The sequence below is a fragment of the Nerophis lumbriciformis genome, linkage group LG22 (assembly GCF_033978685.3).
Source record: "Nerophis lumbriciformis linkage group LG22, RoL_Nlum_v2.1, whole genome shotgun sequence".
Taxonomy (NCBI): domain Eukaryota; kingdom Metazoa; phylum Chordata; class Actinopteri; order Syngnathiformes; family Syngnathidae; genus Nerophis; species Nerophis lumbriciformis.
Genome location: NC_084569.2, coordinates 18,742,524 through 18,759,815, shown reverse-complemented (window position 1 = coordinate 18,759,815; position 17,292 = coordinate 18,742,524). Strand labels below are relative to the sequence as shown.

At 41.2% G+C, this 17,292-nt stretch overlaps 1 protein-coding gene across 3 annotated transcripts in view; it reads right to left on the bottom strand.

Annotated features, from left to right (window-relative positions):
• The window catches only part of cyth1a (cytohesin 1a), an 82,075-nt gene that overhangs the window by 57,100 nt on the left and 7,683 nt on the right, over positions 1-17,292 (bottom strand). The window contains exon 2 of one of the 3 annotated variants that reach the window (XM_061974116.2): positions 7,224-7,323. The exons of 1 other annotated variant lie outside the window; for it this stretch is intronic. In XM_061974116.2, coding sequence (XP_061830100.1) covers positions 7,224-7,305 — 82 coding nt within the window. In that variant the 5' untranslated portion in view covers positions 7,306-7,323. Of the gene's footprint in view, positions 1-7,223; positions 7,457-17,292 lie in introns of those variants that run through there. One more of the 3 variants, XM_061974117.2, reaches the window with a different exon arrangement.

Here is a 17,292-nt window from a genome sequence, read left to right as displayed (position 1 = left end):
TCGCTGTCATCCCCATAGCCCCCTTTTCTGTCCACGAGACCTAAACAGGGCTGAGTGATTGATTACTGACAAGAGTTACATGGCTGACATGGGGGGGGATGGAAACAGGACCTGACACAAGGAGCAAATACATTTCAGTGGGCGTGGTCTATATCAGAATACTCTGCTACTTTGGAAACGGATGCATGCAAGGTTTTGTGTGCCTAGTATTAGCCATATTGTGCAATAACAGGACATCATAAGATTCAACAGTTGTATCAAAGTGAGTTACCTTATATGGATGAATTAAGGGGAGAATAATTGTAAACAGTTTGATACAGCGCAGTTGTACACAAACTCCAAACATTGTAATACAAAACCCAAAACCAGTGACATTGGCACGTTGTGTAAATCGTAAATAAAAACAGAATACAATGATTTGCAAATCCTTATAAACCTATATTCAATTGAATAGACGGCAAAGACAAGATATTTAATGTTTGAACTGGTAAACGTTGTTGTTTTTTGCAAATATTAGCTCATTTGGAATTTGTTGCCTGCAACATGTTTCAAAAAAGCTGGCACAAGTGGCAAAAAAGACTGAGAAAGTTGAGGAATGCTCATCAAACATTTATTTGGAACAGGTGGGTGCCATGATTGGGTATAAAAGCAGCTTCCATGACATGCTCAGTCATTACCAAACAAGGATGGGGCAAGGGTCACCACTTTGTAAACAAATGCGTGAGCAAATTGCCCAACAGTATAAAAGAACAACATTTCTCAACGAGCTTTTGCAAGGAATTTATGGATTTCACCTTTTATGGTCCGTAATATCATCAAAAGGTTCAGAGAATCTGGAGAAATCACTACACGTAAGCAGCAAGGCTCGTGACTTTGGATCCCTCAGGCGGTACTGCATCAAAAACTGACATTAGGGTGTAAAGGATATCACCACATGGGCTCAGGAACACTTCAGAAAACCACTGTCAGTAACTACAGTTTGTCGCTACATCTGTAAGTGCAAGTTAAAACTATACTATAGAAAGCGAAAGCCATTTATCAACAACACCCAGAAACGTCGCAGTCGGTCATCTAAGATGCAAAGTGTAAAAGTGTTCTGTGGTCTGACGAGTCCACATTTCAAATTGTTTTTGGAAACTGTGGTCGTTGTGTCCTTTGGACCAAAGAGGAAAATAACCATCCGGACTGTTATAGGCACAAAGTTCAAAAGCCAGCATCTGTGATGGTATGGGGGTGTATTAGTGCCCAAGGCATGGGTAACTTACACATCTGTGAAGGCACTATTTATGCTGAAAGGTACGTACAGGTTTTGGAGCAACATATGTTGCCATTCGAGCAACGTCTTTTCCATCAAGCATGGAGTGATAGTTTAATATCGTATAAACGCATGCTTACCTTAGCTAAAGCTAAATATTACTCAAATCTCATCCGCCTCAACAAAAACGACCCTAAATTTTTGTTTAGTACAGTAGCATCGCTAACCCAACAAGGGACTCCTCCCAATAGCTCCACCCACTCGGCAGATGACTTTATGAATTTCTTTAATAAGAAAATTGAACTCATTAGAAAGGAGATTAAAAACAACGCATCCCAGCTACAACTGGGTTCTATGAACACAGATACAACTGTATCTACGACGGATACTGCAATACAAAATAGTCTCTCTCTTTTTGATGAAATAACATTAGAGGAACTATTACAGCGTATAAGTGGGATAAAACAAACAACATGTTTACTTGACCCACTTCCTGGGAAACTTATCAAGGAGCTTTTTGTATTATTAGGTCCATCAGTGCTAAATATTATAAACTTATCACTTTCCTCTGGCACTGTTCCCCTAGCATTCAAGAAAGCGGTTATTCATCCTCTGCTCAAAAGACCTAACCTTGATCCTGACCTCATGGTAAACTACCGACCGGTGTCCCACCTTCCCTTTATTTCGAAAATCCTCGAAAAAATTGTCGCACAGCAGCTAAATGAACACTTAGTGTCTAACAATCTCTGTGAACCTTTTCAATCCGGTTTCAGGGCAAATCACTCTACGGAGACAGCCCTCGCAAAAATGACTAATGATCTACTGCTAACGATGGATTCTGATGCGTCATCTATGTTGCTGCTTCTTGATCTTAGCGCTGCTTTCGATACCGTCGATCATAATATTTTATTAGAGCGTATCAAAACACGTATTGGTATGTCAGACTTAGCTTTGTCGTGGTTTAACTCTTATCTTACTGACAGGATGCAATGCGTCTCCCATAATAATGTGACCTCGGACTATGTTAAGGTAACGTGCGGAGTTCCTCAGGGTTCGGTTCTTGGCCCTGCACTCTTTAGTATTTACATGCTGCCGCTAGGCGACATCATACGCAAATACGGTGTTAGCTTTCATTGTTATGCTGATGACACCCAACTCTACATGCCCCTAAAGCTGACCAACACGCCGGATTGTAGTCAGCTGGAGGCGTGTCTTAATGAAATTAAACAATGGATGTCCGCTAACTTCTTGCAACTCAACGCCAAGAAAACGGAAATGCTGATTATCGGTCCTGCTAAACACCGACATTTATTTAATAATACCACCTTAACATTTGACAACCAAACAATTACACAAGGCGAATCAGTAAAGAATCTGGGTATTATCTTCGACCCAACTCTCTCGTTTGAATCACACATTAAGAGTGTTACTAAAACGGCCTTCTTTCATCTCCGTAATATCGCTAAAATTCGTTCTATTTTATCCACTAGCGACGCTGAGATCATTATTCATGCGTTCGTTACGTCTCGTCTCGACTACTGTAACGTATTATTTTCGGGTCTCCCTATGTCTAGCATTAAAAAATTACAGTTGGTACAAAATGCGGCTGCTAGACTTTTGACAAGAACAAGAAAGTTTGATCATATTACGCCTATACTGGCTCACCTGCACTGGCTTCCTGTGCACTTAAGAAGTGACTTTAAGGTTTTACTACTTACGTATAAAATACTACACGGTCTAGCTCCGTCCTATCTTGTCGATTGCATTGTACCATATGTCCCGGCAAGAAATCTGCGTTCAAAGAACTCCGGCTTATTAGTGATTCCCAGAGCCCAAAAAAAGTCTGCGGGCTATAGAGCGTTTTCTATTCGGGCTCCAGTACTATGGAATGCCCTCCCGGTAACAATTAGAGATGCTACCTCAGTAGAAGCATTTAAGTCCCATCTTAAAACTCATTTGTATACTCTAGCCTTTAAATAGCCCCCCTGTTAGACCAGTTGATCTGCCGTTTCTTTTCTTTTCTCCTCTGCTCCCCTTTTCCTTGAGGGGGGGGGGCACAGGTCCGGTGGCCATGGATGAAGTGCTGGCTGTCCAGAGTCGGGACCCGGGGTGGACCGCTCGCCTGTGCATCGGCTGGGAACATCTCTGCGCTGCTGACCCGTCTCCGCTCGGGATGGTGTCCTGCTGGCCCCACTATGGACTGGACTCTTACTACTATTATGTTGGATCCACTATAGACTGGACTCTCACAATATTATGTCAGACCCACTCGACATCCATTGCTTTCGGTCTCCCCTAGAGGGGGGGGGTTACCCACATATGCGGTCCTCTCCAAGGTTTCTCATAGTCATTCACATCGACGTCCCACTGGGGTGAGTTTTTCCTTGCCCGTATGTGGGCTTTGTACCGAGGATGTCGTTGTGGCTTGTGCAGCCCTTTGAGACACTTGTGATTTAGGGCTATATAAATAAAGATTGATTGAGATTGATTGATGGACGCCCCTACTTATTTCAGCAAGACAATGCCAAGCCACATTCTGCAAGTGTTACAACAGCGTGGCTTCGTAGTAAAAGAGTGCGGGTACTAGACTGGCCTGTCTGTAGTCCAGACCTGACCCCCATTGAAAATGTGTGGCGCATTATGAAGCCTAAAATAAGACAACGAAGACCCCGGACTGTTGAACAACTTAAGCTGTACATCAAGCAAGAATGGGAAAGAATTCCACCTGAAAAGCTTCAAAAATTGGTCTCCTCAGTTCCCAAACGTTTACTGTTGTTAAAAGGAAAGGCCATGTAACACAGTGGTAAAAATGCCCCTGTGCCAACTTGTTTGCAATGTGTTGCTGCCATTAAATTAATGATTATTTGCAAAAAAAAAAAAGTAGTTTCTCAGTTGGAACATTAAATACCTTGTCTTTGCAGTTTATTCAATTGAATATAAGTTGAAAATCAAATCATTGTATTCTGTTTTTATTTACGAATTACACAACGTGCCAACTTCACTGGTTTTGAGTTTTGTATACATTTTTAAATCTGAAAATCAAAATATTAAAACTACGTCTAAACCAGACACCAAATATCCTCAAGGCGTGTATGGGTCATTTTCGTTTGCGTGACAAACATCAGTGAAATTGTTCTGTCACCACATGACCACACCACAGCACGCCAATGAACTTCTCCGCATTGCACATCTAAGCCGTCTCTTTACACACACACAGACGGACGCACTAACTTCACTGCTGATTCAGATGTTTCGAAAATCACTGCGACAGCGACACTTCCCTCATGCGTCACACTCCGTCAGCTGATTCACCGCAACCTGTCGAGTCATGTCAACAGCACTCTCTGCCAGACTGACCTCTCAGAGCGCTCACAGTGGGAACCTGCACAGTCAACACGGCATACAGCCCAGATCTGACTAATCAGGTGCAAATACGGCAGCTTTACTATAGAACTGGATGTTTGCATGCTGGACAAACATCCAAGTACAAATTTTTCAAATGTAAAAAAGTCTAAGATGTCCCACAAGAGTGTATTTAAATAATAAAATGAACAACAACAGAAATCTGGCCTTGATGCTGAATGTTGTGCTTTCAGTAATCCCTATTGGGAACACACGCTGTGTTGTGAGTCTGTGGCTTTAATGGTAATGAGCTGTGTTTGTCCCGTCTCTCACACGGTGTGTGGCTCCAAGGAGCGCTATTGTGCACGTTCACCACTTTTTACATACACACTTTAACTCTGCACTTGTCCAATGTAATAGGTGCATGTAATACATCACATGCCAAAAGTTTGGACACACCTTCTCATTCAATGTTTTTTCTTTATTTTCATGACTATTTACATTGTAGATTGTCACTGAAGGCATCACAACTATGAATGAACACATGTGGGGTTATGTACTTAACAAAAAAAAGGTGAAATAACTGAAAACATGTTTTATATTCTAGTTTCTTCAAAAACAGCCACCCTTTGCTCTGATTACCGCTTTGCACACTCGTGGCATTCTCTCGATGAGCTTCAAAACCTGAAATGGTTTTCACTTCACAGGTGTGCTTGAAGCTCATCGAGAAAATGCCAGGAGTGTACAAAGCAGTAGTCAGAGCAAAGGATGGCTCGGTTTGCGAACCATGTTCAAGAACTGGAGATATCCAATAATATCGGGCTGCCGATATTATTAATGCTTTAAAATGTAGTATCGTAAATTATCGGTATCTGTTTCAAAAAGTAAAATTTCATGACTTTTTAAAACGCCGCTGTACATAGTGATACACGGACGTAGGGAGAAGTACAGAGCGCCAATAAACCTTAAAGGCACTGCCTTTGCGTGCCGGCCCAATCACATAATATCTACGGCTTTTCACACACACAAGTGAATGCAAACGCATACTTGGTCAACAGCCATACAGGTCACACTGAGGGTGGCCGTATAAACAACTTTAACACTGTTACAAATATGCGCCCCACTGTGAACCCACACCAAACAAGAATGACAAACCCATTTCGGGAGAACATACGCACCGTAACACAACATAAACACAACAGAACAAATACCCAGAACCCCTTGCAGCACTAACTCTTCCGGGACGCTACAATATACACCCCCCGCTACCCCTTACCCCCCCACCTCAACCTCCTCATGCTCTCTCAGGGAGAGCATGTCCCAAATTCCAAGCTGCTGTTTTAAGGCATGTTAAAAAAAATAATGCACTTTGTGGCTTCAATAATAATTATGGCAGTGCCATGTTGGCATTTTTTTCCATAACTTGAGTTGATTTATTTTGGAAAACCTTGTTACATTGTTTAATGCATAATAATGTGTTAATTCCACGACTGTATTCAGGTATATCGGTAGATATCGGAATCGGTAATTAAGAGTTGGACAATATCGGATATCGGCAAAAAAGCCATTATCGGACATCTCTATCAAGAACCAATTAAGTTTGTAAATCGAGGTTCCACTGTATTATCAATAAGATATATTATGAGATATTACCCTAATATGCTTTGTTTATTTTTATTTTAACCTTCATTGTATTTGTTTAACGCATCAAAGTGGCCCCACGTATCCTTCAACTTGTATGCGGTCCTTAAAGCTGGACACCCTGTCATACGAGAACAAGGTAACATTGAGGGGTGGGACAGGAGGACACGGAACGTTAGCAACATTAGCATAGCATAACTACAGTGCTAACATTACAATCACATTTTACCAGCAACATCATGCGAGTTAGTTAATTAGTTAAATAAATCAAAATGGTCAAACCTACAGTTGCCATGTTGTCTGTTGCGGGATCCAGCCTTTATTTAAAGATGTGTAGTGAAGCCTGGTAATTTGACTCTCGTATTTTTCGGATTATAAATCGCAGGTTTTTTTTCATAGTTTGGCCGGGGGTGCGATTTATACTCTGGAGCGATTTATGTGTGAAATTATTAACACATTACCGTAAAATATCAAATAATATTATTTATCTCATTCACGTAAGAGACTAGACATACTGATAGAAGAGGAAGCGGCGCATTGTCTACCTTTGGAGTTGGCAGAGTTGTTTAGAAGCGACACCGAGGAAGAAGATTTCACGGGATTTAGTGATTAGGAGTGACAGATTGTTTGGTAAACGTATAGCATGTTCTATATGTTATAGTTATTTGAATGACTCTTACCATAATATGTTACGTTAACATACCAGGCACGTTCTCAGTTGGTTATTTATGCCTCATATAACGTACACTTATTCAGCCTGTTGTTCACTATTCTTTATTTATTTTAAATTGCCTTTCAAATGTCTATTCTTGGTGTTGGCTTTTATCAAATACATTTCCCCAAAAAATGCGACTTATACTCCAGTGCGACTTATATATGTTTTTTTTCCTTCTTTATTATGCATTTTCGGCCGGTGCGACTTATACTCCGGAGCGACTTATACGGTATTATGCATATGAGTGGAGAATGTAACTTCAGAGGTTACCTGCATATTGCTGGACGGCTTCCACAGCTGGACACAAGAAGGAGTGAAGGCTGGACACGCACAGTTCACTCACTGTCCCCATGTCTCCAAACTCCACAGTCTAAAAGGTGAGTGACGGAAGTAAACAGGAAGTTGTAGATGTCCCTGCCAGGTAATCTGTAGTTTATGCTCTTCTTTACTTAATCCAATAGCATCAGATGAACGTGTCTGATCCCTTACGTACTACACTCATGTACTTTCTTGTCATGTCAACTCAGTAGTAGGTGTGGCTTGTCCTGAGGCGGACACCACTTCTGCTTTCAGCCGGTTCCTCTTTTTTTGTTGGTGTCTCAGCCTTTCTCCATGCCCCTTTTCTCCTCCTCGCTCTCTTTCCCATCTGCGAATGTACACGTGTGTGCACACACAAGTGGAAAACGTTGTATTTAAATATGTTCATTAATTATTTAATTTTTTTATAACTGACATTAGATTAGTTCGACCCCCTGAGGTTCTATAAACAGCAACAGCATATGCAGTATGCAGGACAGTGGCAACAGCAGCACAGCACACAGAGTAGGCAGATAATGGATCAAAAAGAATAATAAAGTATAAATACAAAACGTATGTATATGTAAGGCAGTTATTGCACAATGTCCATGTGCAATAACTCTTCATCTACAGCAGGGGTGTCCAAACTACGGCCCGCGGGACAAATGCCACCCGTCTGCGTCCTCAAGCACAAGCACAATAAGCAATTTGGCGGGTGTTATGTATTCATCAATCCATCCATGTTCTACCGCTTATCCCTCTCGGATTCGCGGGGGTGGCTCGAGCCTATCTCGGCTGCATTCGGGCGGAAGGCTGCCTACAGCCACCATCACGCACTAGGGCCACTTTAGTGTTGTTATATGATATACAAATAGTCAGCGGTCTGATAGCTGCCATTTTGTCCCCATCTGGGGTGCAAAGAAAATAACTCAAGTCAGTGGCCATTAATTGTACGTCAATGTTGATACGTGCACAGCATTAACTTATATGACCTAATCCAAACAATCCTTCATTAGTCATGGTGCAGACAAACATTTTTTACCAGCCGAAAAATTCAACAAACATGGTCACACATAACGCATCCTGCTCATTGAACTTTGTGCATATTTAAAAAAAAAATCAAATCAGCATTAAAAAAAATAAATAAAAAACTACACTTTTTTAAATGCATTACTAGGGATGATGAGGTAGAAAGGAAAACAGTCTCTCCACACTTATCCATGTTTGGCGCATTTTAGTTGCTTGATATATCTGATTGATTATAAAACTTTAGGGAGGTTGTCACGGAAGTAAACAAGGTAGGGGTCGAATAGTCACGTATTCTTAATAACAAGTTATAATAATTATTAATTATATATCCATTATATTATTATAATAATATGTTATATATATACATACATATAACACACATATGTACATACATATACATACATATGAATATATACATACATACATACATACATACATATATATATATATATATATATATATTTAAATATACATATATACATACATACATATGTATACATACATACATATATACATATTTATACATATTAGGGTTGTATGGTTTGTTTGATTGATTGATTGAGACTTTTATTAGTAGATTGCACAGTACAGTACATATTCCGTACAATTGACCACTAAATGGTAACACCCGAATACGTTTTTCAACTTGTTTAAGTCGGGGTCCACGTTAATCAATTCATGGTATAAATATATACTATCAGCATAATACAGTCATCACACAAGTTAATCATCAGAGTATATACATTGAATTATTTACATTATTTACAATCCGGGGGGTAGCATGTGGAGGGGGTTGGGGGGGAAGGGGGGTTAGGTTTGGTTGATATCAGCACTTCAGTCATCAACAATTATATCATCTGAGAAATGGACATTGAAACAGTGTAGGTCTGACTTCGTAGGATATGTACAGCGAGCAGTGAACATAGTGAGCTCAGAAAGCATAAGAACAAGTACAAACAATCCGGGGAGGTGGGATGTGGTGGGGGGAGGGTGTTAGTCTAGGATTGTAGTTGTAGGGTTGTAGTTGTAGTAGGTGTAGGTGTATACCAGTACTAGTATAGTATCGCGGTACAAATTCATCAAAAACCGTATTATACTCTGTTTGAAAAGTACCGGTTCCCCGTTTGTTTTTTCTTTTTTACCGGGCATGACGGCACGTCATCACGTCATGACATTGCTGGTTTTGCTGGAGCATGTTCGACAGCGCACAATCACGGAGTACTTACAAGCATACACAGTGTGTAGACAGAAAAGGGAGAATGGACACATTTTGGCCTAAAAACTAAAGATAAAAAGGTGAAGTTATAACACTGAAACGCCCTCAGGAAGAGGTGCTTTAAGACATGGCTAGCTAGCTAGTAGCTAACATCCATTCGCAGTCGGCAGTGTTTTAGCTACTTCTAAATCACTAATCCTCGCCTCCACGGCGACAAATAAAGTAAGTTTCTTACAAGTATCATCCCTGCAGGACCAGGAATAGCTAAACATGCTTCACTACACACCGTAGCTCACCGCTGATGATGCCGTTCCTGAATGTACACAAATGCCATGGGTGGATCTACACCTAACATCCACTGTAATGATATCAAGTACAACAGCGTATCTAGTCGATACTACTATGATTATATCGATATTTTTTTATCTTCATAAAATCTTTTTTCCTTTTTTAAAATGTATATTAAGTTTATAAACTTAGGGAAATATGTCCCTGGACACATGAGGACTTTGAATATGACCAATGAATGATCCTGTAACGACTTGGTATCGGATCGATACCTAAATTTGTGGTATCATCCAATGTAAATGTAAAGTATCCAAACAACAGAAGAATAAGTGTTTATTACATTTTAACAGAAGTGTAGATAGACCATGTTGAAATGGAAAATAACCAGATATTAACAGTAAAATAATAAACAGATTAATACAACATTTTGTACCGGTTGTCCCCCATAATGTTGACAAAATAATAGAATAAGTAATGACACAATATGTTACTGCATATGTCAGCAGCTAAATTAGGAGCCTTTGTTTGCTTACTTACTAATAAAGGACAAGTTGTCTAATATGTTCACTATTTTATTTAAGGCCAAAATAGTTTTTCGAATGCAATAACAAACATATGTTTAATATACCGTAAGATTTGTAATGTTTAATGTACCGTAACAAGCTTCTCTGCGCTGATGACAGTCTGCAGACGCTGGTTACCTCCCCAGGAAGCACAGACAACCATCCAATAACACCCTCACAAAGTTCGGAACTCGACAATTTGCATACTGACAAACACAGACAAACATGCACACTTGCAAACATATTTTGTGGCCCTCTACATAACTTCATAGTTCAGCGTAAATGTGACCCACCCACCCTGGGCTGACATATATAATTAGTAATATCATATATATATATCTTGTATCCTACTAGAACTTACAATAACTAAAATAATGGTGCAGACACAAAAGATACATTTGGCAACACAATGAGCAACTTCCTGTTAGCAAGCGGAAGTCCCTCTGACCATCTCCTTGAGAAATTCATATATAATATAAGGTAATATAACATTTTGACATCCAATTTTACAATTAAAATAACTTAAGGCCCACCATACCTCAGGGTCACCACAGCTGCTTGAAATCTTATTTAGTCACATGGTCAAAACATGATTTTGAAATAAATACTTGGTGTGGCCCAGTCTCACTCTACCGACTCTGACAAAAAAACCTTGCTGGTTCAGGAGGGGGTTGCAATTACTTTTCTTAGCCCAAACATTAATTGGTCGGGAAATATTTATTTTACCACTTGACAAAACAACCAAGATCATCAAAACACAAGCAATGATGGCGTGCCAATCGGTGCTGATGTATCATCTTTACTGCTCACAGCCACAAGGGTAATGATTACATTATATCCTGGTAATATGCTCTGATGTATTAAGCGTGATTATTTTGAATTAATTGAGTTTGCCTTCAGGCAAACCACAACCCTGCCTATCTAATCTATCGTTTTCTACAGCTATCTGCTCCACTCTGTAAACCAGGGGTCTCAAACTCAATTTACCTGGGGGCCACTGGATGCAGAAACTGGGTGAGGCTGGGCCGCAAGAAAAGATTTCTTTAAAAAAATCTAACATGCACTTTTTAATGAATTCACCTTCTTTGAATGGCTATCCCGCCCTAGCAACATACTTGCTAACCCTCCCGATTTTTCCGGGAGACTCACAAATTTCAGTGCCCCTCCCGACAATCTCCCGGGGCAACCATTCTCCCAATTTTTGTTCCGATTTTCAACCGGACAATAATATGAAGGGCGTACCGTGATACCACTGCCTTTAAGTCCTCTACAACCTGTCGTCGCGTCCGCTTTTTCACCATACAAACAGCGTGCCGGCCCAGTCACATGTTGTATGACGCTTCTACAGACACACGTAAGTGACTGCAAGACATACTTGATCAACAGCCATACAGGTCACACTGAGGGTGGCCGTATAAACAACTTTATCACTGTTACAAATGTGCGCCACACTGTGAACTCACACCAAACAAGAATGACAAACCTATTTCGGGAGAACATCCGCACCGTAAGACAACATAAACACAACAGAACAAATACCCAGAACACCTTGCAGCCCTAACTTTTCCGGGCTACAATATACACCCCCGCTACCACCAAACCCGCCCACCTCAACCGACGCACGGAGGAGGGGGGAGGGGGGGGGTGTATATTGTAGCCCGGAAGAGTTAGGGCTGCATGGGATTCTGGGTATTTGTTCTGTTGTGTTTATGTTGTCTTACGGTGCGGATGTTCTCCCGAAATGTGTTTGTCATTCTTGTTTGGTGTGGGTTCACAGTGTGGCGCATATTTGTAACAGTGTTAAACTTGTTTATACGGCCACCCTCAGTGTGACCTGTGTGGCTGTTGATCAAGTATGTCTTGCAGTCACTTACGTGAGGGTACACAAGCCAAATACAACATGTGACTGGGCTGGCACGCTGTTTGTACAGGTTGTAGAGGGCGCTAAAGGCAGCGCCATCACGGCACGCCCTTAATATTGTTGTTTGGGTGAAAATCGGCAGACATTCGAGAGAATGGGTGCCCTGAAATTCATGAGTCACCCGGAAAAATCGGGAGGGTTGGCAAGTATGACGCTGTCAAGCGCCATTCATATAAAACTCACGGGCCGCACTAACGTTAAATTTTCATATCAAGGTGCGGGCCGTAAAATAACGTCCCGCGGGCCACAATTGGCCCACGGGCCGCCTGTCTGAAACCCCTGCTGTAAACGTATTGCTACACATATTATTGGGGCTGTTAGGAACATTTACACGACTTTCCGATGTATTTTACACAGTATATCCTGCCCTTTCATTACGTACAGTACAAGCCAAAAGTTTGGACACACCTTCTCATTCAATGCATTTTCTTTATTTTCATGACTATTTACATTGTAGATTGTCACTGAAGGCATCAAAACTATAAATTAACACATGTGGAGTTATGTACTTAACAAAAAAAAGGTGAAATAACTGAAAACATGTTTTATATTCTAGTTTCTTCAAAATAGCCACACTTTGCTCTAATTAATTTTCCGCCCACTCTTGGCATTCTCTCGATGAGCTTAAAGAGGTAGTCACCTGAAATGGTTTTCACTTCACAGGTGTGCTTAGCATCGTTACACATTTTGCATAAGCCTCTCTTTTTGATGGACAACTAACAGACCACATTAAATGGTATGGCAGGGCCACATTAAATGACAAGTCGGGCTACATACTATGATGTGGCAGACTACATAAATAATGTGGCGGACCACTTAAAATAAAATGGCAGAACAATTTAAATAACAAGGTGGGCCACGTTAAATGTTTCGACGGGCCAGATATTGAGTTTGACACGTGTATTCGTAACGATCTGCTTTTGGCGTTATCGATACTTCATTATCGATCCGCACATTACCAAGGATCACTACAAGCATCTTTAAAGGGGAACATTATCACCGTCAATATATACCTTGATGTTGCAGAAAAAAGACCATATATTTTTTTAACCGATTTCCGAACTCTAAATGGGTGAATTTTGGCGAATTAAACGCCTTTCTATTATTCGCTCTCGGAGCGATGACGTCACCAGGAAGCAATTCGCCATTTCCTCACTTTCGTCGGTGTGTTGTCGGAGGGTGTAACAACACGAACACGAACAGGGACAGATTCAAGATGCGAAAGTGGCAAGAAATTGGACGAAATTTGTTTAAAATACGAGGCTGTGGGGAAAGCCCACGAAATGGTCAGTCGTTTGTTCCGCACACTTTACCGACGAAAGCTATGCTACGACAGAGATAGCAAGAATGTGTGGATATCCTGCGACACTCAAAGCAGATGCTGACATCAACTCCAAAACTGGACAGATCAGCTTTCAGGAAAAGAGAGCGGATGAGCGTATGTCTACAGAATATATTAATTGATGAAAACTTTATTCATTACTCGCGGTTTTACGTAAATTATTATACATAAACTGTGTTTACCAATAATTTAGCTTAAAAACATAAATTTTTTTCAATCATTCGAGTACATTCAGGTAGTCTTGTGTAATGCAGTATTTTGTGTCTATTTAGGTATGGTTAACCTGAGTGCTGAAATCGTGGAAAAATATATGTTCTTAGCGCGCCTGAAATGGGCTGTCTGCACTCTCAAAGTGCATGTTGTTGCCAAATGTATTTCATATGCTGTAAACCTAGTTCATAGTTGTTAGTTTCCTTTAATGCCAAACAAACACATACCAATCGTTGGTTAAAAGGCGATCGCCGAATTCGTCCTCGCTTTCTCCCGTGTCGCTGGCTGTCGTGTCGTTTTCGTCGGTTTCGCTTGCATACGGTTCAAACCGATATGGCTCAATAGCTTCAGTTTCTTCTTCAATTTCGTTTTCGCTACCTGCCTCCACACTACAACCATCCGTTTCAATACATGCGTAATCTGTTGAATCGCTTAAGCCGCTGAAATCCGAGTCTGAATCCGAGCTAATGTCGCTATACCTTGCTGTTCTATCCGCCATGTTTGTTTGTATTGGCATCACTGTGTGACGCCACAGGAAAATGGACGGGTGTATATAACGATGGTTAAAATCAGGCACTTTGAAGCTTTTTTTAGGGATATTGCGTGATGGGTAAAATTTTGAAAAAAACTTCGAAAAATAAAATAAGCCACTGGGAACTGATTTTTAATGGTTTTAACCCTTCTGAAATTGTGATAATATTCCCCTTTAAACTAAATTCCAGCATCAACAAGGCTATAGTCTTTGGCCAACACACTTGGCCAACACAAGTGGCGTTGACATGTATGACTTAAGTGTTATTATGACACTGACAATTGATTGATTGATTGATTGATTGATTGATTGATTGATTCCAATACAATATTGTGGAATAATATGGGGCCCTAAACAAACTGTGCATCTGACTTATTTGCGTTCACTATTAAAGTGGGTGACATTGTTATCACCAGGAAAGATGAGGTCACCTACCTAGGTTCCATTCTAGAGGCTAATCTTTCCTGTGATAAAATGGCAACCAAGGTAATCAAAAAGGTCAACCAACGAACAAGATTTCTCTACAGAATCTCCTCTCTGGTAAACAAAAGCACCATGAAGATTCTAGCGGGAACTCTCCTTCAACCCTTTTTCGACTACGCATGCACCTCCTGGTACCCCAGCACCTCCAAAACCCTCAAATTAAGACTCCAAACATCCCAGAACAATCTAGTCAGGTTACTTCTAGACCTCCACTCCAGATCACACCTCACTCCTACCCACTTCTCTAAAGTGGACTGGCTCAGGTTGGAGGACAGAGTAAAACAACTTGCACTGAGCCTTGTCTATAAAATTAGCTACACCTCCCAACAAGTTGAAAAACTTATTCAGGTGTTACCATTTAGTGGTCAATTGTAAGGAATATGTACTGTACTGTGCAATCTACTAATAAATGTTTCAATCAATCAACCAATTGCTCCAGGTTGGCTATAATTACAAAGACTGCCACCAGGTGGAGACAATGTGCTATAACTCTTATAATCTCGAACCAAGCCTACACACACACACACACACACACACACACGCAAACAAAAAGCCTTAAAATATCTGCAGATGACTTTAAATTTAAGATCCATGCAATGTTTGCCTCCACACTTCCTGTTTGTTGACACATTCCCCCCATTTTCTGTAAAAAAAAACCAAGCGGTGCGTGTTGGTGGGCCTCCTACGTAACACTCTAATGTTAGCCTCACCTCCAATGACTAACAATGGGCCGGGAAGGATGGCGTTGAATGCTAACTATAGACGTAACAATGCGCTGGTAGTACATTAAAGCATCACACTGTCATTTGAGCTGCCACTGTGTTCATGCAGATCTCTAGAGGGAGGGTTGATAGTTTCACAGCCATCGACAATCAGTGCATTTTAATGAGCACATCAATGTTTATTTTAAACTCTTGATTTACCTGACAGACTAGAGGATAAGGTCCTCTGAGATTTGTCTGATGCTGCTGCTGGGACTTTTGACAGCTCTTCACAGAAGGAACGAGCTTTGTTCATGAGAGCGTCGCATAGAGTTGACAGAAGACGGGATATAAAAAAACATGCAGGTGTGCAAGTGTGTGTGCATGTGTGTGTGTCAGACATGATTGAGGAAAAGGAGGGTTCAGACACACAGGAGAGATGACACCCACGCCCACATCAACCACAGCAAGCTGCCTCTGCACCGCGGTGGAACTCATCTAGACTACAGAGGAAGTGAGCTGCACATGCATATGCCCGCCACAACTCTACAATGTAATAAATGTCTTTAACAAAGTAATAATGCAATCAAACAGTATGTGTATTATTGTGGAAAAATTACACTGCATCACACAGAGAGGCATTTCTAAATTTTGCACCCTTCATGGTAAATATTATTTGCATGAATGTGTGTTTCTTCAGATTTCCCGTTCATGTGTGTAGTACAGGGGTGGGCAACCCAAAATGTTAAAAGAGCCAAATTGGACCAAAAATACAAAAAACTAATCTGTCTGGAGCCGCAAAAAATATAAGTCTTATAATGAAGACAACCCATGATGTAAGTGTCTACATTAGTGGTGGTCGGAGGGGGCCATAGGCGCAAACTGGCAGACTCGCTTCCATCAGTCTACCCGAGAGCAGCTGTGGCTACAAATGAAGCTTACCACCACCAGGTGTGAATGAATGATGGGTTCCCACTTCTCTGTGAGCGCTTTGAGTATCTAATAATAGACAAAGCGCGATATAAAATCTAATCCATTATTATTATTATTACATTAGCTATATTAGCCTACTATCAAAATGACTATGTGTCGCAGGCTGAAGCAAATCTTCGTTGACAGAAATGTTGAAATGTAATATTTATTTTACACATTTTTACAACATTAGAAACCATTAGGGCAGCACGGTGCCAGAGGGGTTAGTACGTCTGCCTCACAATACGAAGGTCCTGGGTTTGATCCTGCGCTCGGGATCTTTCTGTGTGGAGTTTGCATGTTCTCCTCGTGACTGCGTGGGTTTACTCCGGGTACTCCGGCTTCCTCCCACTTCCAAAAACATGCACCTAAGGATAGGCTGATTGGCAACACTAAATTGGCCCTAGTGTGTGAATGTGAGTGTGAATGTTGTCTGTCTATCTGTGTTGGCTCTGCGATGAGGTGGTGACTTGTCCAGGCTGTACCCTGCCTTCCGCCCGATTGTAGCTGAGATAGGCTACAGTGCCCCCAGCGACCCCGAAGGGAATAAGCGGTAGAAAATGGATGGATGGATGGATGGATAGAAACCATTAGTAAATCAGAGGCTACTCGGAAGATGAGATAACTCTTTGCCTGCTTGGCACTCAGCATCAGAATTGGGGGTTAAATCACAAAAAATGATTCCCAGGCGCAGCCACCGCTGCTGCCCACTGCTCCCCTCACCTCCCAGGGGGTGATCAAGGGTGATGGGTCAAATGCAGCGAAACACACCTAGTGTGTGTGAC